The sequence below is a fragment of the Bos javanicus genome, chromosome 5, assembly GCF_032452875.1.
Source record: "Bos javanicus breed banteng chromosome 5, ARS-OSU_banteng_1.0, whole genome shotgun sequence".
Lineage (NCBI taxonomy): Eukaryota > Metazoa > Chordata > Mammalia > Artiodactyla > Bovidae > Bos > Bos javanicus.
Genome location: NC_083872.1, coordinates 26,985,124 through 27,013,108, shown reverse-complemented (window position 1 = coordinate 27,013,108; position 27,985 = coordinate 26,985,124). Strand labels below are relative to the sequence as shown.

General features: G+C 41.0%; 1 protein-coding gene and 1 long non-coding RNA gene across 6 annotated transcripts in view; one reads left to right on the top strand and one right to left on the bottom strand.

Annotated features, from left to right (window-relative positions):
• The window catches only part of LOC133247293 (cyclic AMP-dependent transcription factor ATF-7), a 95,382-nt gene that overhangs the window by 9,569 nt on the left and 57,828 nt on the right, over positions 1-27,985 (bottom strand). For all 5 annotated transcript variants that reach the window (XM_061415871.1, XM_061415875.1, XM_061415872.1 and 2 more), the window contains 9 exons: positions 20,687-20,783; positions 15,957-16,075; positions 11,649-11,786; positions 7,369-7,526; positions 6,232-6,331; positions 5,589-5,702; positions 4,858-5,010; positions 1,813-2,010; positions 434-542 (listed from right to left, as the gene is read on the bottom strand). In XM_061415871.1, the coding sequence (XP_061271855.1) occupies positions 434-542; positions 1,813-2,010; positions 4,858-5,010; positions 5,589-5,702; positions 6,232-6,331; positions 7,369-7,526; positions 11,649-11,786; positions 15,957-16,075; positions 20,687-20,783 (1,186 nt within the window). The remainder of the gene's footprint in view (positions 1-433; positions 543-1,812; positions 2,011-4,857; positions 5,011-5,588; positions 5,703-6,231; positions 6,332-7,368; positions 7,527-11,648; positions 11,787-15,956; positions 16,076-20,686; positions 20,784-27,985) is intronic.
• On the top strand, positions 3-19,579 carry LOC133247299 (uncharacterized). The gene is made up of 3 exons (XR_009736361.1): positions 3-110; positions 16,473-16,606; positions 18,389-19,579. It is a non-coding gene; the product is annotated as an uncharacterized LOC133247299 (long non-coding RNA).

Sequence of the window (27,985 nt, the reverse complement as noted above, 5' to 3'; positions counted from 1 at the left end):
AAGGTATCATCTGCTGTTATATCCTCTTTAGACTAAGATGGTGGCTTTGGAATAAGGAAGAGCTGGATGTGAATCCTGGGTCTGCCACTTCACCAGCGGTGTAACTTCAGGTAAGAGACTAATATGAGTGAGTAGAAATGGAAGTAATATCTATTTCATGAGAGAACTGGGAAGATGGTTCAGTGCCTCATACAAAACAGGTACCCAATATATATTGCTACCCTTTATCTCCAAAAGGATAGATAATTAGGATAACTACGCTGTTCTCAAAAATTTTTTTTGGCAGGACTGGTTGTTCCACAAAGGCTGCTCACTCATCTGTCTGGGCCCCCCAGAACATTCAGAATGGGGTTATAAAATTATAAACAGTTGAGACACTCATTACATGCAGTTTACTGACTGACTGACGTTGCTTAGGTTGTGAGCCACTCACCCAAATAGCCTTGAGTCTTTTTCTGTAGTGCTGTGACTGGGCAGTCTTTATGAGCTAACAGTAGCTGTTTCAACTGAGCCACCTCATTGCGTAGTAATGTGACTTCATTCTGAGGAGAAAGGTAAGAAAAGAATATGAAGAAAATGCATGCTCCACTCTTGAAGCCCCAGTGACTATCCTCAGAGTGAGGACAGAAGGCTGCCTGGATTTTCTCCTTCGAATCTAGAAAAGATCCAGCAAGGCTTCAGACAGCCCAGGGCCAACATGGCCACAAATTCAGTGACAGAAGCTGCTTTCAATGATAGTAGGAATTTTACACAGAAAACTTACTCCTTTGTAGGGTAAATATGATTGTACAAAAATTAATAATACATATGTCCTTTGACTAGTAAAGCCTACTTCTAGGAATCTATTTAACAGAGCTATTTACTCAAGCGCATACAATGTACACTGCAGCACTGCTGTTCTGGCAAAAAATTAAAAACATTATAAATATCTGAATCTTATAACCAAACTATAGAATGCTACATTGTACAGCTACTGAAAAAAATGAGGTAGGTTCTCTGTATACATGACTAGATCTCAAGAAGATAACTGTTTCATGTTAAAACAGACATATAGTCCCTCTATGGCTCCCCAACAAAAGCTAAAAAATGAAAAAAATATTAGAAATATATATAGATCTGGTAGGTACAAACTTATCTACAAGGAATAGAATGAGACTGGGAAAGACATACTGAAGAGAGACTTTATTTTTAATCTATACTTCTGTGTGTGTATGTATGTATATACTACATATATGTTATATAAATATATTACCTTTGTAACTGAGTATTTTTAAAAAATCAGAAGAAGGGAATGATATTCAAGAAAATGTCTGGATTATAACTGTTCTATTTGTACTTGTGTGGTTTTTTTCTTAAGTGAAAGAAAGCTCATTCGGGGAAGAAACACACTTCATAGACAGAGTTAGGCCATCTCAGAAGGTCAGAGAGGCCTTCTTTCTTTCTTTATTTTATTAAGCTGCATTATCTGGACAAATACTTTCCCTCTAGGTGTTCCACTACCAGTCAGATTTTACTGATGATTTAAGAGAGCACCCTGGGGCACTTCATTTATTTTCCTTCATCCAAAAGGGTCTATGGATGACTCATTCTGTAGCTGATTTGGGATTAGATGGTGAGTGTCCTTTCCAGTCCCCAGGGAAGAGATTTCAAGTCTGACTGTTAAGACATTCGTTCTGTATTCTTCCTGGCATATGTTCTGAATCCATCTTAATTTAAAGAATTATCATCTTCTACTATATTGTCCCACTTTCTCATGATTCAACATCACTTTCCAGATTCAACAATCCTAATAAGCACCCAGGACCCACTCACACTCAGCTGAATGTTCTGAGAAGTGAGTTCCTCAGCCTTCTTCTCTAGGGAGGACACCCACAGCTTCCGCTTTTGACGGCAGCGGGAGGCTGCAGCCCGGTTGCGCTCCAGAAAGCGCTGTCGCCGCTCATCTGGATCTTCATCAACCGTGCGCCGACGTCGACCTCCAGTACTAGGAGTGGGTTGGGCTGGTGAGACCTGTTGCCCAGAAGGAAGAGGAGTTACTTGAAGATCTGCTTAAAGGATCTACCAGCCTCTGTCACCATAGCAAGTCTCCTCACTCTGTCCCTTAGCTTCTCTTTTGCAGTAGTTCCTCATTCTGCCTCCTGTTTCCTTTCAGTCTTCTCAGTTCCATACTTGGACAAACTATAGTTCAGTTGGAAACTGATTGTTTCTGAGACAGACAGACAAAAATGAAACTAGGATCATTTTTTGTTTCTTAACAGTGAATATGGTGGGCAGGGAAATTATAATCAGGAGAAGTGTCAGGGGAACTTTCAGGGAGACTGTGGAATAAAAAATTGGAGAATTACTGACTTGGCCAAGCAATACAGACAAAACAACTGCATGCTGTAAGTTTCAGAAAAGGAGAAGAGATTTTACCATCAGTGAGATATGAGCTATCATGGAGATATATGAATTAGCATATTCTTTTTTTTGCTGTACCACGAGGCTTGAGGGATCTCAGTTCCCTGACCAGGGACTAAACCTGGGCCGTGGCAGTGAAAGCCTGGAATCTTAGCCATTAGGCCACCAGGGAACCCCTAGTATACTCTTTTTATTTATAATCAGTTATTAGTCATACTCAACAATGGCCCTGCTTCCTGCTTTGTTTGTTCTGTTTTTAAAGAGAAAAACATTTTTAAATCCCTTTACAAATTGGTGATTTAAGACCATCTTTTTTTATTTTTTAAAGTTTTTATTGAACTTATTCGATTTAGCTTTTTTTTTTTTTTTAATGTGTCTTTGGTCTCGAGGCATGTGGAACTTAGCTTCCAGACCAGGGATCAAACCTGTACTCCTTGCATTGGAAGGTGAAGTCTTAACCACTGGACCACCAGGGAAGTCCCCGAGACCATCTTTTTTAAAAAAAATACTTATTTTCGGCTGTGCTGGGTCTTTGTTGCTGCGCGTGGGCTTTCTCTAGTTGCGGTAAGTGGGGTCTACTCTCCAGTTGCTTCGTGAGGCCTTCTCATTACGGTGGCTTCTCTTGCTGTGGAGCATGGGTCCTAGGGCACTCGGGCTTCACTGGTTGTGGTGCACGAGCTCAGCTGACCCATGGCATGTGGGATCTTCCCAGACCAGGGATCATCAAATTGGTATCCCTTGCATTTCAAGGTGTATTCTTAACTACCGGACCAATAGGAAAGCCTTTATCTTTTGTTTTTAAACTTTAGGCTGATGTCTCTTGTTTCTAAAGCACTTTTGAATCATCCTCCTTTTCTGTTAGCTGGTATGTACTCAAAGAAGATAGACCAATCTTATAATAATGGCCAAAATTAAAATATAGAAAGGTTAGCCATCTGTATAAAAGAAACTATGTAATGTAAAACAATGCCAAAAATTAATTCTTCCCGAATCTGTTGCTATTAGAGAACATCTATATTGGTAGTTTCCAAATGCCAGAGCTCAAATCAGTTGCATGAGGATAAACATAAACTCATAAGAAAACAGAATCTTATTCTACTTTAGGCCCTACTGAATCATAGTCTCCAGTAATACAGATAATGAAGAGATAATTTTAATTATTCAGATTAATAGTCTCTCCCCCAAATGAAAAAAAGTGGAGAAGAAATTTCAAACTCATTTTAATGAGCTACAGGCCTTGGGGTTGCTGCTTCTTACTGTACTAAGGGAAGTTTACATAGATTCTCTTGTGATTTTCAACTTGCTCTTTGTTCTAAGCTCACTGGTGCACACGTAAAGACTGGCAATTGAGGGGGAGAATGGGGAAAAGGAAATGATGGATTCCTATTCTCTCATAGGCAACTTAATAATACATGCAGGGAATGGAGGTAAGAGAACAGACCAAGAGAAACTTGGGAAGAATAAGAAGGAAAGGAATTAGTGGTAACTAAAAACGAAGTCATGTCATTTCCTCAAGGGGAAGCAGCACAGTTTGGGCAAGGGGGCTGCTGCTTTACCATTTCTAGAAGGGACTGGCATCAGAAGGGGTTACAGGAAGGTGGGCAGGCTTAGCTTCTAACAAGAAAACTCAAATGAAAGCTTTTGTTGTTGGCCAAGCTTTAAGGCAGCATATGGTCATTAAATGTTAGGACATGTGGTGGTAACTGATGAAGCAGGTGGTGACATCAGGAAAAGGGGATGGGCCAAAGACGTAACTCCACAAACTAATACCAGGTTGTTGTCACCTAACCAGTACAGACAATATGAAACCAAGGCTTACTCGGTTTCCAAAGAAACTTAGTAAAACTGAGGCCTCCTTGAAAAAAAAGAATTGGGCTTCTAAAGAAGATCTCTCTGGCTTTTTTAAGACTTTAATTTCTCCTGATAAAAAAAGATTAAATTGATAAGGAAAAAGTGTTTTTCAGGGTATGTGTTTGTTTACTGAGCCATCTTAATGCTGTGACATCATATTTTATTAATATATTGTTGTATAATATATTGTATCTGATTTTTGTATAAATATAATCAGTTAAGTTTTTTGGGGGGTTGGTGGGGGTTAAGATAGGAGAGACTAGAGACTTTGTTGTATAAAGTAGCTTGAAATGAGGTTCGGTCACATTTTAGAGGGCTCTACAGATAGAGCGCTCACATGTAGAAATAACAAAAAAGCAGAAAACAAAAACTGAGACCTCCTCTGTGGCAGTTCTGCATTATCCAGTCTGCTTGCATTTGTCTAACAAAAGGACAGATAAAGCAGAGTGCATTTTGCTGTCAAACTGTCAACAAGAAACAAAGTGCAAGTCGAAGCCCAGAAGGCTGAAATCCATTCCTCCTTCATTTTCCTGCTCCTTGAAAAAACAGATATGACCTAAAGAGTAACAGCGACAAGCTGGTTCCCCCATCAAGGGTCTAACTGACCTGTGGCTGGGCCGGGGATGGGGCGTCAGGGTGCTGGATGAGGATCTGGCTTTGCTCTGGACGGGCTGTCACCATGGTGCTGGCAGTCCCCACCACCATTCCACAACCACCATTGATTGAGGAGACTTGGTGGGTTAGGGTAGCTTTTAGTCTCTGTGGTAAAAGATAAGAAAAAATAGCTTGTCAAAGGTGAGATTTTATTAAGGGTGAGAAAAGTGGGCTTAGATTTTATTACTGGCCTTACAGACAAAATTCCCACAGTGATTTTCCCTTAACAAAGGGATTAAAAGAAAATGACATAGAGAGAAAGAGTGCCCATGATCCCTAAAATACCTACTCTGTTCCCTCATTATCATCCTGGGCACAGTTGGAGGGTGGGGGTTGTTGAACCGATAGAGTCCAGATGAAAGCTCTACCCTGGAACCTGGCCAGGGGCTGGTTACGCAGTTATTCACCTCTTGGCCAGCTCTCCTGCCCACTCATCCACCCTCCATCTGTCACCCTGGAACTGAAACAGCAAGAGTTCCATCCAAACAATCTGTGCTGCTTCTTTTCACTGCCATGGCCTGTGTACCAGGCTCTAAAGGTGGAAGAGAGGAGATAAGAGTCATGAATCAGGGTCTATTCTTCTCCAGACCCGGCAACTGGGTAGGTCTTTTAGCTCTGCAAGCCCCAGAAGATACCACTTCTTTCAGAGGGGCCAGCATTGCTCCAGGTTGGGATGTACTTACCATCTTGGCTTCTGATGGCATAGGGTGGCCAGAGGGAGAAATGGAACCACTGCTGTTAACTGGTGGGCCAGGGATACCAGGAATGTTGGGCACCATAGACACAGGTCTGGCCAGCTGGATCAAGAAAAGGAAGAAAAATCAGAAGGGGACATAATGCTATTAGTGGGGCAACAACTTCCCCAAATGAAGTGCTTTTGAGGCTGGCACATTAGGGCCTGTTCTATGCACCCTGTCCATGGGGCATGCAGAAAGTCTGGGAAATACCTTCCCTCATGGAGCACCACAGGATAGGGGATCTAATCCTTCAGTGCTGTGACAGTTTCTATGGGAAAGGCTGAGACTGTGTCTTGAGGAAAGTGGTGGGCAATTTGTGAGGTACTTAGTGCCAAGTGAAATAAGCCAATCAGCAGGCTGGCAAGATCAATTCCTAGACCAGGAGCCAACGGTCCAGATGAGCCTTTGTCTAGTGTTCCATAGTGCTGGATTGGCAGAGGTTAGTGAAAAGTATGGGCAGGCCGCCATGCTCAACTAATACAGACCAGAGCCCATGTTTCCCTGGGGCTCATGTGTGTTTATGAGCATTCAGGTGGAAGGGAGGGGTTCGTGTGTTGGTAGGGTTGGCTGCCCCAACTACAGAACTCACCGATATAACAGAAGGCATCTGTACTGGAGGCCCTGGCAGCACAGGCATGGTCTGTCCATTAGCAAGATGCATGACGAGAGGGAGGGAGCCGGTGGGAGACCTAGAGGAGATATAAAGTGAAATGCTCACAATACAGACTCTTTTGCCAATGATCTTCCTCCTGTAATTATAGCAGATTTCCCAGTCTTTTCTAGTTATGGTAACACTGTAAAATGTTGACACTCTCATGATGGCAGATAAAGCAGGGAATGCTACTTACCTTACCTTATAGATGGAGAGAAATGGCAAGACCTTTACACCTTGCAAATTAAGCAAACATCACTGAATTCAAGTGGGTGGGAAGCTAACTACTGAGTTTAGAACAAATAAATAAACATTCCTACACTGGCATGTATAAATTCTGTGCTATCTTAGATAAGGACTACTTCTACAAAAGTTGCCATTTTGCAAGGCTGTGTCATATGATAGCCAAATCTGAGTAAGTTACTCCTGTTCCTTTCCATGTTTTGTTCTACTCTAAGAAGGAAGCCATTCCTTTGTATTTTTCTTAATGGGTCTAGAGAACAATAAGCTTTCAGAGGCTGAAGCCTGACAACAGCCTCTTTAACCCATGGGTACCTGGAGACAGGATCTTAAGTCATCCCATTATGAAATCTGCATGGGCCACGCTAGGAGTGAAGACAAATAGACAAAATTAGGGATAGCAAAGACCAAGAGCCTTAACTGGGACTCAGGGGAACAACCAGACTTAAAAAAGATGACTTAATAGGTTTCAGCCCCTCATTCAGTAGTTCCTCCATAAACGTCTATAAAATTGAGGCCAAGAACTAAATATATACTTCCCTGTGTGACCTCAACCATTATAATGAACTTCCTAAAGTTCAAAGGATTCTTCTTTTAGGCTGAATAAGTATTAAACCTCCAAATTAAGGAAGTACACGCTCAAATAAATACTTGCTTGCCTACCAAAAAGGTAAAGAAGATTCTGTTTATGGAGTGAAAAAAATTCATTTTGAAACACAATCTCAGTAACTTGTTTTCCTTGAGAATTCAGAAACAGTCTCTATTTTATAAAATAATTTCATACAGAGCAAAGAGATTTAAGCTTTGCTGCTTCTCCCTGCTCTCTATACTTACCCCAGTTGCCTGTTAGATGGGGGAGCCTGTGTGATGACGGAGGTTGGGGAAGGAAGGGTTGGGTGAAGTGGATCATAGCCCAAATGGAGAGGCAGGGAGCCCGGGCGTACGATGGTAGGCGTGGGAGTAGAGATCACAACAGGCTTTGGGGCAACATCCTGGGGAGAAGAACCAACAGATCACAAAATGCTTTAAGGGGTGCTTATAGGGAAATACAGAGCTGGTAAAATCTAGTATCAATTTATTGGAAAGAGCACTCAGGCTACTAAGGTAAATCGTGACCTGATTCCATGGTGATCATGGATCCACACCTCACTAACCCATTCAGAAGGAATGATGAGTTAAGACCTTTGGTTATCTCCCTTCCAGGGATAATGGCAATATGAGTGGGATGACAGTTGGAAGACCACTTGAAATCTCTGTAGAAGCATTACAGTATCATATAAATTCTAAGGAGTGACATAATTTTTGTTTGTTTTGGGGCCATGCTGTGCAGCATGTAGGATCTTAGTTCCCTGACCAGGGATTGAACCTGTATCCCCTGTAGTGGAAGCATGGAGTCTTAACCACTGGACCAAAAGGGAAACCCCAGGAGCATTATAATTTTTCATAATCTAGGTACTTTCATTCTAAACCTGATGCTCAAGTGTCCACTGATCCCTAATGGGAAAAGACAAGCGTAAGACTGGCAATAAGGCAATCCAGTATCTCCCATAGACCACTTAAAAAAAGGGCTACGGAAGTCTGAATAATGACCATATTGTGATAAAACAAACTGCTTCCCATTGTTAACCCATTAGGACCTTAGACTGCCAGTGCCCACAGTGGCCCTGAAAACATCTCTAAGCAGCCTCTAGGACCTGGCTGCTGCTGGAAAGAGGAGGAGGGGAGGATAGCTGCAATGTTTATGGAGGGGATAGTTCTGAGATGTTAGCAAACTAGTTTTGGAGAGGTTAAGATGAGGTACAGATGCTCTATCCACAGTGGATACTAAATAATAACCACAGTAGAGACTGGAAGGGGCCATAAGGAGACTCTTGAGGTTCTGATAATATTTTCAAAGTGTTGGTTATATACACTGTAGACTGTGAAAATTCAGTAAGCTGTATACTCACAATTTATGCGCTTTTCTGTATGTGTACTATATTTAAATAAATTTATAAAAAAAAAAATCTCACAAAGTGTTTGCTTCAAAAAAGTAACACTAAGAATTCTGATAAATATTTCCTTCGAATCACTTAAAAATGTTCCTTTGGGAAGATTTTTTTTCCTAAATGGTTTAATGTTCAATTTATGAATTATGTGATTTTTCATTTTCACTTATTAATTGAAGTAGTACAACATATATGATCTAGTACAATATACATAAAGTATATAAATTTAAAGGATAAAACACAAATACATATGTAAAATAAAAACAAAGCCCATTTTTAGCACCCCAGAACATTCTCCTGTGTTCCTTCCTAATTCATACCTTCCCTCAAGAGGTAAAGGGTTTCCTCCACTTAAAAATAAATAAATTAAAAAAAAAAAAAAAAGAGGTAAAGAGTTGAAGATGAATTCTATCATCTTCAAATAGTTTTGCCTCTTCTTTACTTTTTTTTTTGGCTATACGGCATGTGGGATGTGAGCTCCCCGATCAGGGATCAAACCCATGCCTCCTACATTGGGAGCTCAGAGTCTTAACCAATAGATTGCCAGTGAAGTCTCAGTTTTGCCTATTCTTGAATCTGATATAAATGGCTTCACATGGTACGTACTTTTGTGTCTGAAATTTGTTGTTGTTCAACATAATGTCCACATTGCTGTATATATCATTAGTCTATTCTTTTTTTTAATGCCATGTGGTATTCCATTTTAGAAATATACCACCATTTATTTATTCCCTTGTTGAAAGACATTTGGACTGCTTCCAGTTTTTTTACTATTATGAATATGAATTAAATTGAAGAAAGTGGGGGAAAACCACTAAAGCATTCAGGTATGACCTAAATGAAATTCCTTATGATTATACAGTGGAAGTAAGAAATAGATTTAAGGGACTAGATCTGATAGACAGAGTGCCTGATGAACTATGGAGGTTCGTGACATTGTACAGGAAACAGGGATCAAGACCATCCCCAAGAAAAAATAATGCAAAAAGCAAAAATGACTGTCTGAGGATGCCTTACAAATAGCTGTGAAAAGAAGAGAATCGAAAAGCAAAGGAGAAAAGGAAAGATACAAGCATCTGAATGCAGAGTTCCAAAGAATAGCAAGGAGAGATAAGAAAGCCTTCCTCAGCGATCAACGCCAAGAAATAGAGGAAAACAACAGAATGGGAAAGACTAGAGATCTCTTCAAGAAAATTAGAGATACCAAGGGAACATTTCATCCAAAGATGGGCATAATAAAGGATAGAAATGGTAGGGACCTAACAGAAGCAGAAGATATTAAGAAGAAATGGCAAGAATACACAGAAGAACTGTACAAAAAAGATCTTCATGATCCAGATAATCACGATAGTGTGATCACTCACCTAGAGCCAGACATCCTGGAATGTGAAGTCAAGTGGTCCTTAGAAAGCATCACTACAAACAAAGCTAGTGGAGGTGATGGAATTCCAGTGGAGCTATTTCAAATCCTGAAAGATGATGCTGTGAAAGTGCTGCACTCAATATGCCAGCAAATTTGGAAAACTCAGCAGTGGCCACAGGACTGGAAAAGGTCAGTTTTCATTCCAATCCCAAAGAAAGGCAATGCCAAAGAATGCTCAAACTACTGCACAATTGCACTCATCTCACATGCTAGCAACGTAATGCTCAATATTCTCCAAGCCAGGCTTCAGCAATACGTGAACCGTGAACTTCCTGATGTTCAAGCTGGTTTTAGAAAAGGCAGAGGGACCAGAGATCAAATTGCCAACATCTGCTGGATCATGGAAAAAGCAAGAGAGTTCCAGAAAAACATCTATTTCTGCTTTACTGACTATGCCAAAGCCTTTGACTCTGTGGATCACAATAAACTGTGGAAAATTCTGAAAGAGATGGGAACACCAGACCACCTGACCTGCCTCTTGAGAAACCTATATGCAGGTCAGTAAGCAACAGTTAGAACTGCACATGGAACAACAGACTGGTTCCAAACAGGAAAAGGAGGACGTCAAGGCTGTATGTCACCCTGCTTATTTAACTTATATGCAGAGTACATCATGAGAAATGCTGGGCTGGAAGAAGCACAAGCTGGAATCAAGACAGCGGGGAGAAATATCAATAACCTCAGATATGCAGATGATACCACCCTTAGAGCAGAAAGTGAAGAAGAACTAAAGAGCCTCTTAATGAAAGTGAAAGAGGAGAGTGAAAACGTTGGCTTAAAGCTCCACATTCAGAAAACTAAGATCATGGCAAATGGTCCATTACTTCCTGGCAAATAGATGGGGAAACAGTGGCTGACTTTATTTTTTGGGGCTCCAAAATCACTGCAGATGGTGATTGCAGCCATGAAAGACGCTTACTCCTTGGAAGGAAAGTTATGACCAACCTAGACAGCATATTAAAAAGCAGAGACATTATTTTGTCAACAAAGGTCCGTCTAGTCAAAGCTATGGTTTTTCCAGTGGGCATGTATGGATGTGAGAGTTGGACTATAAAGAAAGCTGAGCCCTGAAGAATTGATGCTTTTGAACTGTGGTGTTGGAGAAGACTCTTGAGAGTCCCTAGGACTGCAAGGAGATCCAACCAGTCCATCCTAAAGGAGATCAGTCCTGGGTGTTCACTGGAAGGACTGATGTTGAAGCTGAAACTCCAATACTTTGGCCACCTGATGCGAAGAGCTGACTCCTTTGAAAAGACCCTGATGCTGGGGAAGATTGAGGGCAGGAGGAGAAGGGACGACAGAGGATGAGATGGTTGGATGGCATCACCGACTCAATGGACATGAGTTTGGGTGAACTCCAGGAGTTGATGATGGACAGGGAGGCCTGGTGTGCTGCGGTTCAGGGGTCGCAAAGAGTCGGACACGACTGAGTGACTGAACTGAACTGAACTGATGAATACAACTGCTATGAACATCCTTATATACTTCTTTTGGTGGACATATGCACTAATTTCTCTTCCATACAGACTTAGAAGTGGAGTTGCTGGGTCAGAGAATAGGTGTAATTTATATAAATCCTCTAAACAATGAACATTTATTTAAACATAATCAATCCTTCTGTATCACACTGTGTTTATACAACTATCACATCAAAACATCATCTACCAATTAAGTTTTAGATGACTCTTGGTAAACAGCTTTACCTTCTCCTTAAGCGGTGGGGAGCAGGGGCTAGAGGCAGGACTGTCAGGTGGGGATGAGTCTACCTCCACTGGCTCTTCTTCTTTGATTTTGATGTCTGGTGTAGAAGGCAGAGACATGTCAAGGGGCCCAGAAGCAGCCTGTTAAAAGAGAGAAATGAGCACAGTTCAATCCCATGATTCCCTTCAGGTTTAATCTATATCTTCCCAGTTAAAAGATGAGTGAATATACTTCTAAGAAGTTCAATCCTTGGTCAAAGCACCAAACTGAAAGTCAAAGAAATGTGGAACCCAGGTTTTACACACAACTGTGGCCAAATCGTTTAACTTCTCAGGGCTTCTGTTTCCCAACTATAAAATGAAGTTATTTACACCTGCCTCACCATGGATGAACACTGATAAAGATTCTGAAAGGAGGGGAAAAAAACCTTTAAATGCCTATGAAGACCCTGAAAGGAGAAAATAAAAAAAAGATGTCATTTATCCATCACATTCTATGATTATTTTTTAGGAAAGCACAACAATTTCTGAATCCAGTGCGTTCCTATTCTCAACCAGCTCCACTGGCTACTAGAGAGCTGTGAACACTTTTTCTGCCAATCAGAATGACTAGGTTACCCAATTATCAAAAGCAAACAAAAAAAAGTTGGCTATTAAAGTACTGTCAATGAAAGAGGAAATATCTTTTCTGGGGAACTCTCCATGCTTGATGGTGTTCTCACCCCCAAATCTGATGCTAGACGCTAGAAGCTAGGAAGATAGGGTTTTGGGGTAACAAAGAAAGGAAAGGCTGATCATTTGATCAGTCAAAGAAACTAGAACTTGGGACTAGGGGCAGGACTGGAGAAAACTAGAAGGGAAAGAGTACTCTTCTGGCAGTGGTGCAATCACCTCACAGAACTGGGAAGCCATAAGTGGCTTTGAAGAGAACAATAAACCATCTAAGATGACCCTGATACTGCACAACAGGGAGGCTGGCATTGCAGTTCAGTTTCATGACAAAGTGGATTCTTGGTTCTATTCTTCCCACATCCTAGGCTTCTTGGTGAAAGAGGAGCTTGTTTTTAATTTATCCCTTGCTATTTTAATCACTAGAAATCCTGGTATTTGAGTGAATTGAAGATAATCTGGTATCTACTACATTAGAGAAGGTGGTAATGGTTCTTTCTCTCCAATCTGATAAGGATGAGCAACAGCAAAGATGGTTTCAATTTCTGCCCTCATTTTTTTCTACACAGATGTCAGGTCCAAGTGGGCTAATTCTTGGATCCCTGAAGTCAGAGGGTGGTGGGAAGGAGAGGCCTCTTAAGTAAATACAACCACAAGTTTAAAATCTCCTAGAGGCATCTCCTAGAAAAGTTGTGGTTCAGAGAAGTTTTGGGCTCATAAAACACTCCTGGAGATAATTTTCCACTGAGCCTATGCTTCTCATCAAGAAGAGGTGAAGACCACTCCTGACCAAGCAGGGAGAAACACCAAGAGATGCCCAGTGAGTAAAGGCATGACTGACTGTGTCAACTGAGCTAAAAGGGCAGTGGAAAAGACTTGGAGCCTTTAAAAGGAGGCTAATTTTCTTGAATTTCCCTATAATGAGTTTGGTTTAAAATCCTTCACAACCTGGTGGAAACAATTTGACTGATTTCTTTGGGGCGAGGAAGAAATGACAGGGGGGATAAAGTAGAGAAACTGTAAAATAAAATTATACCACATAGATTGTAAGCAAGTGACTGATAAAAAAGAATGACGAACAGACCACCACAAGTTCTGCCATTTGAAAGGAGAACTACAAATATATGCCACTGAGTTTCCTCCCACTTTCTTTTAATATGTGGGAGATAACAGGAAATGAAGATGACAGAAAGCTATAGAACTTGGAAGGACCCCCAGTGATAGGAACACTTCATTCTTATAATTTAAGATGGATGGAAAAATTGTGCACAAACTCTTTTGATTTACCTGCTGATAGCTTATAGTGAATGGTGTTGGATTTGTGGCCTCGAGAGGAGAGAATTTCGATCTGGGGCCAGAGACAAGGCTTGATCACTCAGAGTTTTGTGTAGCAGAAGTTTTATTACAGTGAAAAGAGACAGCTTCTGACATAGACATCAGAAGTGGGCAATGAGTGCCCCAATCACTAGTTCGGGTGGGGCTTTATATACTTTTTCAGTTGGTACCATCAATAGATCAAAAGAGTATCTTAAGGTTGTAAAGGTCTTATCAGACCCACTGGGACAACATAATCTTAAAATAATAGGATTAGTCAGAAGGTTTCTGTTAATGGGAAGCATGTCTCCAAGAAAGATACATTGTTGCTGCTGCTGCTAAGTCAATTCAGTCCAGTCAACTCTGTGCGACCCCATAGAGGGCAGCCCACCAGGCTCCCCCATCCCTGGGATTCTCCAGGCAAGAACACTGGAGTGGGTTGCCATTTCCTCCTCCGAGATACATTGTTGTTATATAATAATTATATACTATATACAGAGCTTAAGGAAAAACACACCATTGAGCAAGATGTGCTGTTCTGTTGTGTAATCCTTAGCTCTGGACTTAAAGTTGGTCTCAGTAGAAACAGATTGTTGCCATAACAACTCAGAGCTTTCCAAGGGCCCTGGTCTCCTTATCAACATACCTAAGAATAAGCTCTCTCACTGCTATCTCCCTCTTAGAGGGGAAGAGTCCTCCCTGGAAATTTTTTCTTAAGTCTTGGCTTTCCTGTATTCTGGTAAGATTCCATGCCTCACTGCACCCTGCAATTATGGGAGGTACACGTGTTAATGTGTATGTTCTGAGATAGAGATATTGGAATTTTTTCTGAATTATTATGGAAAAGATACCTGATTTTAAGTAGTGACTAATAACCCAGAATTATAATTCTAAAATAGAGTAAACTTTAACTTTTTCTTTTGCCCCCAAACCCCTTATTCCATGGGAACTATTTTTCTTTGACTCTGCTTCTTGAACTATTTCCTCTGATCTTCCAAACTAAAGGATTCTCTAGGGATCTTGAATATAAAGGTTAAAATCAGGATCACAGCATCTCAGAATCTGAAGTGATTCCAGTATTTTAATCCTCTCCACAATATCTATCCTAAGAGACCTCCATATAATTGGACATACCTTGTGATAGCTTCCTATCCTGATCCTATTTCTACTTCTAGGCCACAGAGAGTAAGTTTAACCCCTCTCTTACACAAAAACTCTTCAACTATTTGAAGACTGCAATTTTGTTTCAATAAAATTTCTTTTCACACTTCCCTGGTGGTTCAGGGGTTAAGACTCCACATTCCCACTGCAGGGGGCATGAGTTTGATTCTTGGTTGGTGAACTAAGATCCCAATGCCACTGCTGCTGCTGCAGCTAAGTTGCTTCAGTCGTGTCCGACTCTGTGCGACCCCATAGACGGCAGCCCACCAGGCTCCCCCGTCCCTGGGATTCTCCAGGCAAGAACACTGGAGTGGGTTGCCATTTCCTTCTCCAATGCATGAAAGTGGAAAGTGAAGGTGAAGTCACTCAGTCGTGTCCGACTTTTAGTGACCCCATGGACTGCAGCCCACCAGGCTCCTCCGTCCATGGGATTTTCCAGCCGAGAGTACTGGATGGGTTGCCATTGCCTTCTCCCCCAATGGCACTGGGTGTGGCCAAATCAAAATAAGAAAATAAAACAGGAGACAAGTATGATCCTTTCTATGCAATAAAATGTGTATGCAGGAAAAAAAAAAAAAAGCGGTTTCTTTAAATGTTCCCAAAGTGACCTAATTTCTGATTCTTTCACCATCCTGGCTGATCTCCTTTGAAAGGCTTTTAAGAACATCCTTCCTTAAGCTTAATGTCTTGACTATTACTACAGAGTTACTCGGAGGTAGGAGTTACATACACTGAAACAAAGAAGAGTCAAAATTCAGTAAATGTCTACTGATTGGCTGACTGAATAAAACAATCCAAGTGAGAAGTCTGATTAGCGCAGAAAAGAGTGGGATTTGGCAAAAAAAAAAAAAAAAAAAAACCATTATATAACAAAATTTGAGTAACATATCCAGAACAAAAATAGTTTAAAAAATAGATTACTGAACAACGTCCACTAGAAGGGCAAGAAAACTGGTTTTTGATGAAGACCCAACACTTGTGCTTATCCATCACCTGGACGCCCTAAAGACTTGAATGGCTGACAAGGATAAGTGAGTATTATCTGGTTCTATAGAACCAAGCCCATAATTTGTTGCTTTAACCAATTATGCAAATTATCCCAGGGCACAGTGCAAGTTGCCTAGATCTGAACACCACCAGTTTTTTAGCAAAAGTCCCGCCTCTTGCCTTTTTTTCATCTTCATCTGCAGCTTTTTTGAATTCATGTTCAAAGGAGTTAGCTAGTTCATTGAAGAGTCCCACCTCTTCACAGTTCTTCAGGAATCGAGTTGGAGTAGGAGTTTGATCTGTAGACATGAAAAGAAAAGGAACCTTTATTTTAGTTTTGATCTGAGATTAAAACTAGAGAGCACATCAAGAACACATTTTTATTCTTCTGTTTGGAAAGAATCTCTATGTTTAGGCAGATTTGCTTTTATGGAGCACTAGTCAGTAAAGACTGGTGTTAGGCCACCAGAGGGTGTCTGTGCTGTGTTGCCTCAAGGCCAGCAGAGGGACGACAGAACAATGTTTCGTTGTGTGGCTATCTATATGTAACCACCTTTCTCTCAGAGGCTGGTTTCAGCTCCCTCACCCCCAAAACAAAACAAAAACTGCCCACCCAGGTGGAGTCTGTGAAACTTTTAGGTGGGAAAATCAAGTACAGTTAAGTGACATTTTCTCTTTACACTTATTCTCTGCTAGGTCTGAAGTGAGTAGGTGTAAGCAGATGGACACTAAAATCTGATGAGGAGAAGAGACTGAGGATCAGATGGCTGAGTCTACTTGCTAAAGCTACCAAGTAAGAAATGGTGCCTTGTTTTTCAGCTGTCACTAAGGTAAGAGTCTGTTACCTTCTTGAAGGCATTCCAGGCACATCTAGGGGCTGGGGAACAAGATAGCAAGATCGTGAGCTAGAAAAGGAAACTGCAAACAATAGACCTCACTGCATGGAGACCTGGGACCAAGAGCAAATTCCGGAAACCAGGATATTTGGATTTAGATTTGCCAGCCAAAATATCCTCTCAGAGGCTGCACAAATCTTTCCTCAGCCCGCTGCCTCTGCCCTTGGGAAGAAGGAGGCTCTGGGTAACCCACGGGAACTTTTCAAGCAACTTGAATTTTAGATTTGAGCTTCTCTCTCCCCATCCTGTTTTTCTAGTTTTCCTCTCTTGCATGCTAAGTTGCTTCGGTCGTGTCTGACTCTTGGTGATCCTATGGACTGTAGCCCACCAGGCTCCTCTGGCTATGGGATTCTCAAGGCAAGAATACTGAAGTGGGTTGCCATGCCCTTCTCTGGGGAATCTTCCTGACCCAGGAATTGAACCCATATTTCTTATATCCCCTGCGATGACAGGTTCTTTACCACTAGTGCCACCTGGGAAGCCCCTTTTCTCTCTTAGGTCAGTTGTATCTTGTTCTCTGGTCCTAACTCAATTATGACGGTTTTCCTTGCACTGCTAATCACCTTGGGGATTCATTTCATATTCCAAACCACTAAACCGAATGATAGGGATAGAATGATGTTTAAACAATATTTTAAGGAGTGAGACCTGGGGCTAAAATCACTCCTCCTAGCATGATCAATTGGGAATAGTCCAGTGGGATTTTCCATGGAAACAACGTAACTTTTTTTTTTTTTAATTTAAACAAAACTTCTTCTGAATCAGAGTGTTTGGAAAACTTACCACTAACCTCCCAAAATAGTTTTAAAAGGTTCTCTGGCAGCTTTGGTTGGCCAACGATAAAGCCACTTTCCCTCCATCCCCGGGTGAGTGGAGGTAATATTCCCTTATGCATAGAGAGTACTTCAGTAAGGGCACATTAAAAAATCACAACTCAAGTGGAACAGGACGGGGCAGCTAAGGGCATGGTTACAGCAGAAGAGGGCCTTTTGGATCTCTGATCTGAGGCTCATATAAACTTTTTCCATTCTTGAACAGCCAGCCAGAAAATGTATATAAGAAAACCCTTAGCTTGCTCTGATGATTCCAGAGAAATCAACAGGTGTTTATTGAATGCTTTCTGTGTTTTGCTGCTGTATGTATAAACTGTGTGTACATTTGGGGGAGGGGGAGAGGGAGAGATAGAAGTATAGGAGTTTGGGCCAAAAAGAAGTATGGTTCTTGCCATAGAGAACTAAGAGGATGTTTTATAGTTGAAGAAATAAAATTAATTTATATAGAGAGTATCACAGTATACAAAAGATATGTGCCATGTATGGCACAGAATAAAACTATTACAGAAATAAAGACAAATTAATGGCGGAGCAATTAGGAAAGATTTCAAGAACTGGGACTTGAGCTGGGCCTTAAAGAATGGCTTCAGAGGGTAGATGAGAGAGAAAGATTAGTAGGCTAAGAGGAGTCAGGCAGGTGAAGGCACAGAGAGAAGCAGGTATGGCACCAATATATAGATGAGGAGAAAAAGGTATGTGCAGGTCAAAAGACAGTCATGTTAGGGACATAAGTTGCATTTAAAGATGGGTAAATACCGCAGGGCAAGGTTATAGAAAGCTTGAAAACCCAAATAAAAATAGCCTTAAAGTAAGAGAAAATAGGAAGATAATGACAGATTTTGAGCAGAGGACAAGAATTTCAGTAAGTCTGGCTTTTCAACAGAATGCAAGATGGATTAGAATGAGAGACCAGTCAAGGAGGCCAGCTAGAAGACTATGGAGGGATTCAAGCACACTGATGGTGGATGGCAGGAAGCACAGAAAGGAACACAACAGTCAGAAGTGAAGAAAGAATAAAACGATACAAGATTGTGAGAATATTGATATCACTGAATATCAAAGCGGAGGAGCTGGTTTTGAGGACAAGGAATTCCTTAACTGACAGTCACTGACATGAATATCTGAAAACAGAAAGATAGCCAAGTAAGTGTTCAGTAGGGGCTGAAATACATGTGAGGTACCAGGTCTTAATTTGGAGATATGAGAATCACCAGACTAGATAGGAGAGCTGAAATGGGCAGTGGGATGAATGCCCTGAAACAGAAGGCAAAGAATAACAGGAAAACAGTTTATCTCTTTGGGACTGTCCTGTGTCATTTTCTCTCCCCACCATGGAGGGTGGCATAGGCATTTCCACACATTTGGAATAACCTCTCCAGCTTGATAACTCTGCCCCAAATTTGGTGTGTGTGTTCAGTCATTAAGTTGTGTCCAACTCTTTGCAACCCCATGGACTGTAGCATGCTGGGCTTCCTTGTCCTTCACTATCTCTTGGAGTTTGTCAAATTCATGTCCATTGAGTTGGTGATGCCATCCAACCATCTCATCCTCTGTCGCCCCCTTCTCCTCCTGCCCTCAATCTTTCCCAGCATCAGGGTCTTATTTTCCAATGAGTCGGTTCTTTGTACCAGGTAGCCAAAGTTTTGGACCTTCAGCTTCACCATCAGCCCTTCCAATGAATATTCAGGGTTGATGTCCTTGAGGATTGACTGGTTTGATCTCCTTGCTGTCCAAGGGACTTTCAAGAGCCTCAAATTTACCTGTTGCATAAACTTCTTCGATCAATTTCACTTAATAATAATTCTCTGAGTACTGATGCTGTTTGTATTATTCACTTATACTTGACTTAAAAATACTAAAATTTTTTCCATATATACATGCCCCAACAATAAATTTAAGTATGTGTTGCCTACATACATGTTTATGTCCTCTCCACTCTTCCAAGGACCTTCCCCAGGCTTTCTTAAGGATCACTAATGACAATGTCCCCAACTTAAGTCTTTTTCCAGGAATTACAATCCACAAGCTCCCAGCAAAGTGCCTGGTACACACAGTAGATATTCAACAAATAATAAGGTACAGGAGATCTGTAGGGCAAGCCCCTTCCTTCATGTACAGAACTATGGGAGGAGGTTCTCTCTTTTCTCCTCTGTGTCTCAAGCAGCACTTTGGCTGGTAGTACTTAGAGAGATTGGGCTTTCCAGGTGATGCAGAGGTAAATAATCCACCTGCCAATGTAGGAGATGTGGGTTTGATCCCCACGTTGGGAAGATCCCCTGGAGGTGGAAATGGCAATCCACTCCAGTATTCTTGCCTGGAAAATTCCATGGACAGAGGAGTCTGGCGGGCTACAGTCCATGCGGTTGCAGAGTCAGACATGACTGAACACATGCACACTTAGAGAAATTGTGCCTTACCTGAATTATTAACTGATACTATACAATAATCATCATTAAATTCTCCACTGGTTAAACATGGAGGTAAGCTTGCTTAACTCAGGCTAAATCAGAACCCTTTGTGGTAACAAAAGAAAGAGCCCACTTTGTCTGCCTGTCTAGCTGAAAACAGCATGAGAGAACTGCTGCAGTGTTTGAGAGGAGTTGCTAAGAATGCTCCCTTGAGAATGGCACAGGCAAGCAAAACAGTATCTAGAGCAACCGGTGAGAGGTTCCAGACGCCCAACTGCCCTAGAAAAGCCCACTGTTTGCCCTCAGTGGTCATAAGGGAAGTTGAATTTACGAACCAACAACCTGCCTGCTTGGGGGGAAACTGACACCCAGTGGAAGAGAAGCAGCCAGGCCAGGCCAACTTCCTTGCTCTCTTTTGTTCACCCCTTTGCTGTGGGTAGGGAAAAATGTCAAAGGCATCTTTTGTCTGCAAATCTTCCAAACTCTTAATAAAAAGGCGGCAAGGAGGGAATAGACTGAAAACAGCTAAGACAAAAACCTCAACACACCCACCTCAAAAACCGCAGAACCCAATCTTGTATTAAAAACTGAGAGAGTGGAGGGCACAATAGAAACTTGGGAGCTTTTAGTGTTCCTTTCTCCTGATTAAATGCAGATCACATAAGGGCTCTTAATGGGAGAAGGGGAGTACAGCTCCCGGTACATCTGGTCCCTGGTATTAATCTTAACTGTCTGGTGATATCAAGGCACGTGGCTTCTGGGGCAGCAAATACCTGCGATGATGACTGAGTCAGTTCGGGCTGGGCCAAATTTCAATGTCATCTCATGCTTGTGTTTATGAACTGCCAGGTGGTCCTCGTTTGTAAATCTCTGAAACGAAACAGAAACAGAGATGTGAAAAAAAAAGAAGTGACTCAGTGCCCTTTTAAAAATGTCCTACCAAACATCCTACAGTAAGGTTGGTCCCTGGAAAGAGGGACTGGAGAGGGAATGGGAAGGAAGAAAAAAATGGAAATGATGGAAAAGGAGAGGAGATGGATTCAAAAAGAGAAAATAGGAAAGGAGAAAATGAAGCACTAGAAATCTGGAGGAGAGGGGAAGGGGAAGACCGTAGCACCAACTGCTCTGTATTACCAGGTCCAAATGAGAGAAATGGACAGATTGTTGGTGAAGTGGGATCCAGGCAGGAGGTTCCAAATGAAAAAAACATTAAGGCTAGCTCGTAGCAAGCAAGGGAAAAATAATGTTTAATAATGATAATAAAGAAAGGAGAAGGGAAAGGCTGGGTACTGGTTGGTCATCACGAAAATATAGGAAATTCAGAATGAAGCTCTCCATGGTAGGGCTGAACTGGACTATTTATGAGGGGCCTAACAGAGAGATAAATTATGCAGGATTAGGAGAACCATTTAACTTCCTGGCCCCTACAGTGCTGCAGCAGGCGCCTGCCCAGCTATTTGGCTGAGGGTTTTAATGAGCCAGGATGGAGCTGTAGAGGACAGAGGCCCATTGGCCAGAAGTAATGGCACACACCAGCCCCATCGGCCAAATGCTGTCTCCCTTCATCGGGCAGCCCGCCTGGGCTCCATCAGCCATAAAGGGGGCCAGTGCAATGCTGTTGACTACATAATGGTAGAATAAAAATGCAAGCAAAAAAAAAAAATTTTTTTTTTTAGGGTAGGGGGAAGCCTGTAGGCAGGATGAGGAAAGAAAAAGGAGATGGTATGGAAATTTTATTTATTTAGGGGTTTGGTGAAAGGACAATGAAAATGTGAGGCTAGGTCTGCCTCAGTTTATGACTAAGTGAGACAGGGTTATTGGACAGTAATTTATGCTCCCCCCCTTTCTTTAGAAGGGGGTGATGAATAGAACAGATGAACAGCAGTAATTCAAAAGAATGATACCCTCAAAATTCCCTTTGAGGCTGCCTGGCCATGTTCCTTCATTAAAACATGCCTGCAACGCAGTAACAGCTTGGATGCCGCAGTTTTCCACAGCTCTTTCACTAGCCAGGCTCTGAAACATGGTTCTATTCGTCTTTTTGTTTCTAAAAATAATGATTGGTTAGTCCTCTTTTTTCACTCTCATTAGATAGATACACATTTCCCACCAAAACTCGTCCTTTGGCTCTCTATCCACAGCTCTTCTTGACTTCAAACCAGTCAGGAGTTGGCTCCATCCTAGCACCTATCTAGGCAAGAAAGCAAAACTGAACTTTTAAAATTTCTTTATTTTACCTAAAAGTAGCTTTCCCCACATTTTCTCTAAGCTCTATCATAACTGAAGCTTAAGACCTAAAATCCTTCCAGGCTAGGCCTACAAGCCTGAAGGGTAAAGGGAATTTTCAATTAAACATATTAAGAATCAAGAAGTAAAAGAATCAAAAGAAGACTGCCTTCGTTGTTTCCAGTGGATCCTGGACAAAACTGAATAGAGTGTGTGCATATTTAGCCAAGAACTTTAGTTTTCTCCATTGTTGGCTAACTTTAGGCAACGTAGACATTGATTATTATCATAGGCATCAACTTTTTCAGTCACAGATTTTTCCCTAAGGAAAGGATGGAGAGAGTGGGAAAGGGGGGGAATAGTCTTTTAACCATGGGTATGACATTTCTAGGTTAAACAAATCAGTGCAGAGGGTTTGGGATTGCTGGGTATTTGGTAAAAGGAAATGAGCAGAACTAGTCTACGAAAGAGGAAAAACAATCACTTTACAGGGACAGGAAGGGTAGCGGATTAGGGTATATGTTTTCAAAATGTACTGGTGATGTTATGACAATCTTTTTTCAAAAATACATTTATAGGTACTTCAAGGAAATTATCTGTAGGTAGTTTAAAAAATGTGGCACAATGTTCTAGAATACACAAGGATGACTTTCAAGCAAAAAGTCCTTTTCTACTATCAGAAGTCTAGCTTGGAGAAAGATTTTAAATCTCCAGGCTTTGCTCTAGTTAGGATCATTTAGTATTTTAAAAGGCAACTCCCCTTCTTGTTACAACTTTTCTGCATAGTTGTGATCTGTTTGTTCTCTAGTTCTTGTTCCTCTCTGCTACACAACCCCACTCCCTTCACATCACCCTATTCCCCTTTCAGTGGTTTATTTTTCCAAACCAATAGCTGGTGTCTGAAGAGAACTGAACATGACTAAAGGGATCTCCCACCCATCAGCATCTCATAGGGTTTTGAAAACTGTGATCATAGGAAAAAAATTACATTTTCATTTTCACTAAACTCTGAAATTTAGCATTCCTAATTCATCAAAGAAATTGCACATATTCTCATATTACATTACAGTTATTATAAGTATCTCAGAATAACCTTTCTACTCATCACTATTTCAAAATTATGATAGTCACCAGACCTACCACTAGAACTTACAGACAGTATTATGCGTAAAAAAGCACATGTATTATCAAATATTTTAAAAATATTTTGATAACTGTATATAAAAATAATCACTTTGTTTGTAATCCTATGTCTTTTATTTTACTGATTTAAAAATATTATTCTGAGGAGGGGTTCATAGGCTTCATCAAACTGCCACTGTGGGTTACGACACTACAAAAACTAAGAATCCTTCTGAACTAAATCATAGTATGCTTCAGAGGAGGAGCGAAAATGGCAGGAGGAGGAGCTTAAGAAGCAGGGCACTGGCATGGTTTGTCTCCAGTCACCTCTCCCTGCCAGAGTAAGAAAGAGAATAAAAGTTTACTAAAGTTTTTTTTTTTTTTAGTGAGAGTGTCGAGGTTTTTTAAATTTCCAGTTGTGTTGGTGTTTGTTGCTGCACACGGGCTTTCTGTAGTTGCGGAGGGTAGGGGCTACTCTCTAGCTGTGGAGCACAGGCCTCAGGCACACGCGTGTCAGTAGCTGTGGCCCAGGGGTTCGTTAGAGATATGGCTTGAGGGTCCCAGAGCACCAGCTCAGCAGCTGTCATGCGGGGGCTTAGTTGCTCCATGACATGTGGCATTTTCCCGGACCAGGGATTGAACCCATGTTCCTGGCATTGGCAGGTATATTCCTGTTCGCTGCACCACCAGGGAAGTCCTAAACTTTTTTTTTTTTTTTAATCAAAGCGAATGTCAATTTGGCTATTATTTTCATTGTTCCTTATATTCTCTCTTGTTATATTTAAGAGTTAACTCAAGAATTCTCTGTGAAGTGTCAGTCACTCAGTTGTGCCTGGCTCTTTGCGACCCCATAGACTGAAGCCCACCAGGCTTCTCTGTCCATGGGATTTTCCAGGCAAGAATACTGGAGTGGGTAGCCATTTCCTTCTCAAGAGGGTCTTCCTGATCCAAGGATTGAACCCGGGTCTCCTGCACTGCACACAGATTCTCTGACTGAGCTATGAGGGAAGCTTCTAGGTGAATCTTGAACAACATGCTTAGGAAACCATACCTTTAAAAGCAATTTCTCAATTAAAAAGTCTAAAATTATTAAGTGATAAAAATTTGACCTTATTAAAAATAGATTATTCTATTGAATTAAATAAAATGGGTAGAGACGCTTCTTAAAAAGATCTCCTTTTTGAATTATTGCCCATTTAAAAATCCAGCTCTCTCATTTGTTAATACAGTTAGTGAGTCTTCCTTTGTTCTTTGCTCTTACCTATTCCTAAGGTTTTGGCAAAGAGCCACTCAACTTAGGGGAATATTCACTCTGGTTGTAGAGTAAAAAATGATACTTTTCAATAAATGTATAGATATTAACCATTCCAAGACAACTGAGGGTTGATATTATTCAAAATTGGACTGAAGAATTTAAGTTATACTGGATCACAAAGGCAGTTTATATGCCTTGGGAGAAGATGTAAATAGTAACACAATAAAGTTAAAGAGTTGAGAGTCTTATTTGCCCAAATAAATGAATCAGGACAGCTTCTTGGCATAAATGGGAGAGGGAAAGTATTATGTGCTAATTTGCACCATAGCTAGAGCCCAAGATGACTTAGATTCGCCCTATCCAATGCACTTGAAACGTGGCTGAGCCAAACTGAGGTGTGCTGTCCTGCACTGTGCACACAAGGCTTCCCAGGTGGCGCAGCGGGTGAGGAGTCTGCCTGCGATGCAGGAGACACCGGAGACATGGGTTCCATCCCTGGGTCAGTGGGTGAGGAGTCTGCCTGCAACGCAGGAGACACAGGAGACATGAGTTCCATCCCTGGGTCAGGAAGGTCTTGGAAGAGACATGGAAACCCACTCCAGTATTCTTGCTTTTAGAATTCCATGGACAGAGGGAGCCTGGCGGGCTACGGTCCATAGGGTCACAAAGAGCTGGACACGACTAAAGAGACTTAGCACCCACTCACGCACGTACTAAGTCAAAACACAGACTGGATTTTGAAGACTTAGTATGAAAAATGAAAGACAGAACATAAAATATCTCAATTTTATTTTGATTCTATGTTGAAATGATATTTTGAATATATTTGCTTAAATAAAATATATTAAAATTAATGTCACTTGTTTATTTTTACTTTTTAATGTGGCTACTAGGAAATTCAATGCTACTTATGTAGCTTGCATTTTGTGACTTGCAATATATTTCTTTTGGAGAGCTTTGATCTAGATAACATGCCTGAAGATCCAATGGGAATTTTAATCATGTGCCACACTTGATTTTTTGTTTTTTTTTCCTCCAAATTAACTTTTTTGGCCTTACTGCACAGCTTGTGGGATTTTAGTTCCCCTACCAGGGATGGAACCCACGTCCCCTGCAGTGGAAGCACGGAGCCCTAACCACTGGACTGCTAGTGAAGTCCCCAAACCTGATTCTTTCCCCTCAAACACTTTCTCTAAATACAGTTTACACTCTATGGTAGTGGTTCTCAATTAGGGGCAACTCTGCCCCCCAAGGGACACTTGGCAATGTAACATTTGCTTATTACAACCTAGGGAATGCTACTGAACTATAGAGGGCAGAGGCCTGGGAGATGCACTGGACAGCTCTCTAAAATAAAAACAAAATTATCTGACCCCAAATGTCATTTGTGTCTCTGCTGAGAAATTCTGCTTCAAGATAACAGGGAAAAGAAAAAACAAACAAACAAAAAGGCTGTTTTTTAGTTTCCTTTGCCGAACTGCCAACACATGTTTTTTGGATATGAAACTTGGAAGGAGAAAAACACAGGCAGAAAACTCGCAACCTCATTTCAGAAACTGGCTGATGTACTGCCAATCTGCAAATACTTAGGAGAGGGAAATTAGGAAGATGAGACAGAAGGCACTGTAATTGGGAGAAGAACAGACTAAATGCAGTTGTCATGCACTGCCTTGTTAGTAGCAAAGAGGTAACACCAAAAAAGCAAATCGGCTATTTCCTTTTTGGCTATTTTGGATTTTCACTCCTCAACAGAGGGAAAAAAAAAATCAAGAAAGGAAATTTTTTTAGTTTAAAAAGCATAAAATAGACTACAGGACTATGAGGAAGTCAATCGGAAAAGTGATATTAGTATCAGAATGGGCACAGAAGGTACAGTTTTGGTAAAAAATACTTTCCATTTCTAGGAGGTTTCATTCTCACCCAGTCTCCTGTAATAAGAAACTGGACTCCCACCTGCTAGCAAACGGACTAAATAAACAGAACGAAGTAAAAAGTTAGGAATGGCCTGAAGAATAAGCACAGTGGGAACTGGAAATCAGGAATACATGTCAGTGAATGAAGCCTTAAGTTTTTAAAAAGTTGATGTATAATGTATATAAACTGCAAAAATCTCAAGTGTAGAGCTCAATGAATTTTTATATAAGTATGAAAAGAAATAAAGTGAAAGCGTTAGTTGCTCAGCTGTGCCTGACTCTTTGGGATCCCATGGACTGTACTGTGTCAGGCTCCTCTGTCCATGGAATTCTCCAGGCAAGAATACTACAGTGGGTTGCCATTCCCTTCTCCAGGGGATCTTCCCGACCCAGGGATTGAACCCAGGTTTCCCACATTGCAGGCAGATTCTTTACTGTCTGAGCCACAGGGAAGCCTACGCTGGTGTAATCACAACCCAGGTCAAGATATAAAACATTTCAGGCACCCCAGAAGGAACCCTCTTACCCCACTTTTCTTAAGCTTTTAAATTAAATAGTTATATAAATAGTTATATAAAACTTAGTACCTGGCACACAGCATATATTCAGTTAGCTCTCCTCTCTTTCCCTTTTTAAATCTTAAGGTAGACAGGTATATTTAAAAATTAGTTTTTCTTTGTAGAGTAATTCTAAATGAGTCAATGCAGAGAGAGTTTTTTTCCTAATCCCGTTAAGACAAGTTTCCCAGACACTTGTTGAAACAGCACCGCTAAACAGAATTGAAGAGAAGGCTCAGGGCAAATGAGAGCTTAGCCCAAACTAAAGATAAATTTTTGTCTATTGACTTTGAGCCAGGCATAAGCATATGGGCATTAGAAATGTAGTAGTTTTAAGCTAAGTCCTTGGTAAATTTTTGTGACCAATGAAATTTCTGTGCAATATGCGCTCCACCCTTAGCCAAATTCATTCCTGAAATGTTGTTTTTGGCCACCACAGCTCCAGTTTCCATGTGGATTTGCCTCACATTTTAAAATGCTCTTATATCCTGACCTATGATTAATTCACGTCCCTTTCCTTGTTTTAGAAGAGTAGACTGGGGGAAGGAGACAAATCAGAACTCTTTAGTTACTAGGAAATGAGTCCTGGATGCCTAAACTATCAGGGAACTGAGTTTCTACTTACGATAGTCTAAAAAATCACTTACGCTGAAACCTAACTACACTCTTCTCCAAAGTTTGTGGGTTTGGCAGCACTTCATGAACAGAATATCTTTCTTTTATTATAATATCTACACTCAAGCATATCCTGATGAAAGAAAATAGTTTGAAAAAGCAGGAGAAAACTGATAACTATAGGTAGAAAGCTCTAGAATATAGTGATATTGGTGCTGAGCAGGGTGGAAGGAATAGCTGACCTTTTCAAAAACACTATTTAATCACTTCAACTGATCACGTATTCTGAAAGAACAAACTGGGAGATCTCCAACAGTCTTACGCTTCTCACCCTCACTGGAGAACTTCTATTCCCAATGCAAGATATCATTTAGGTTTGGGAAA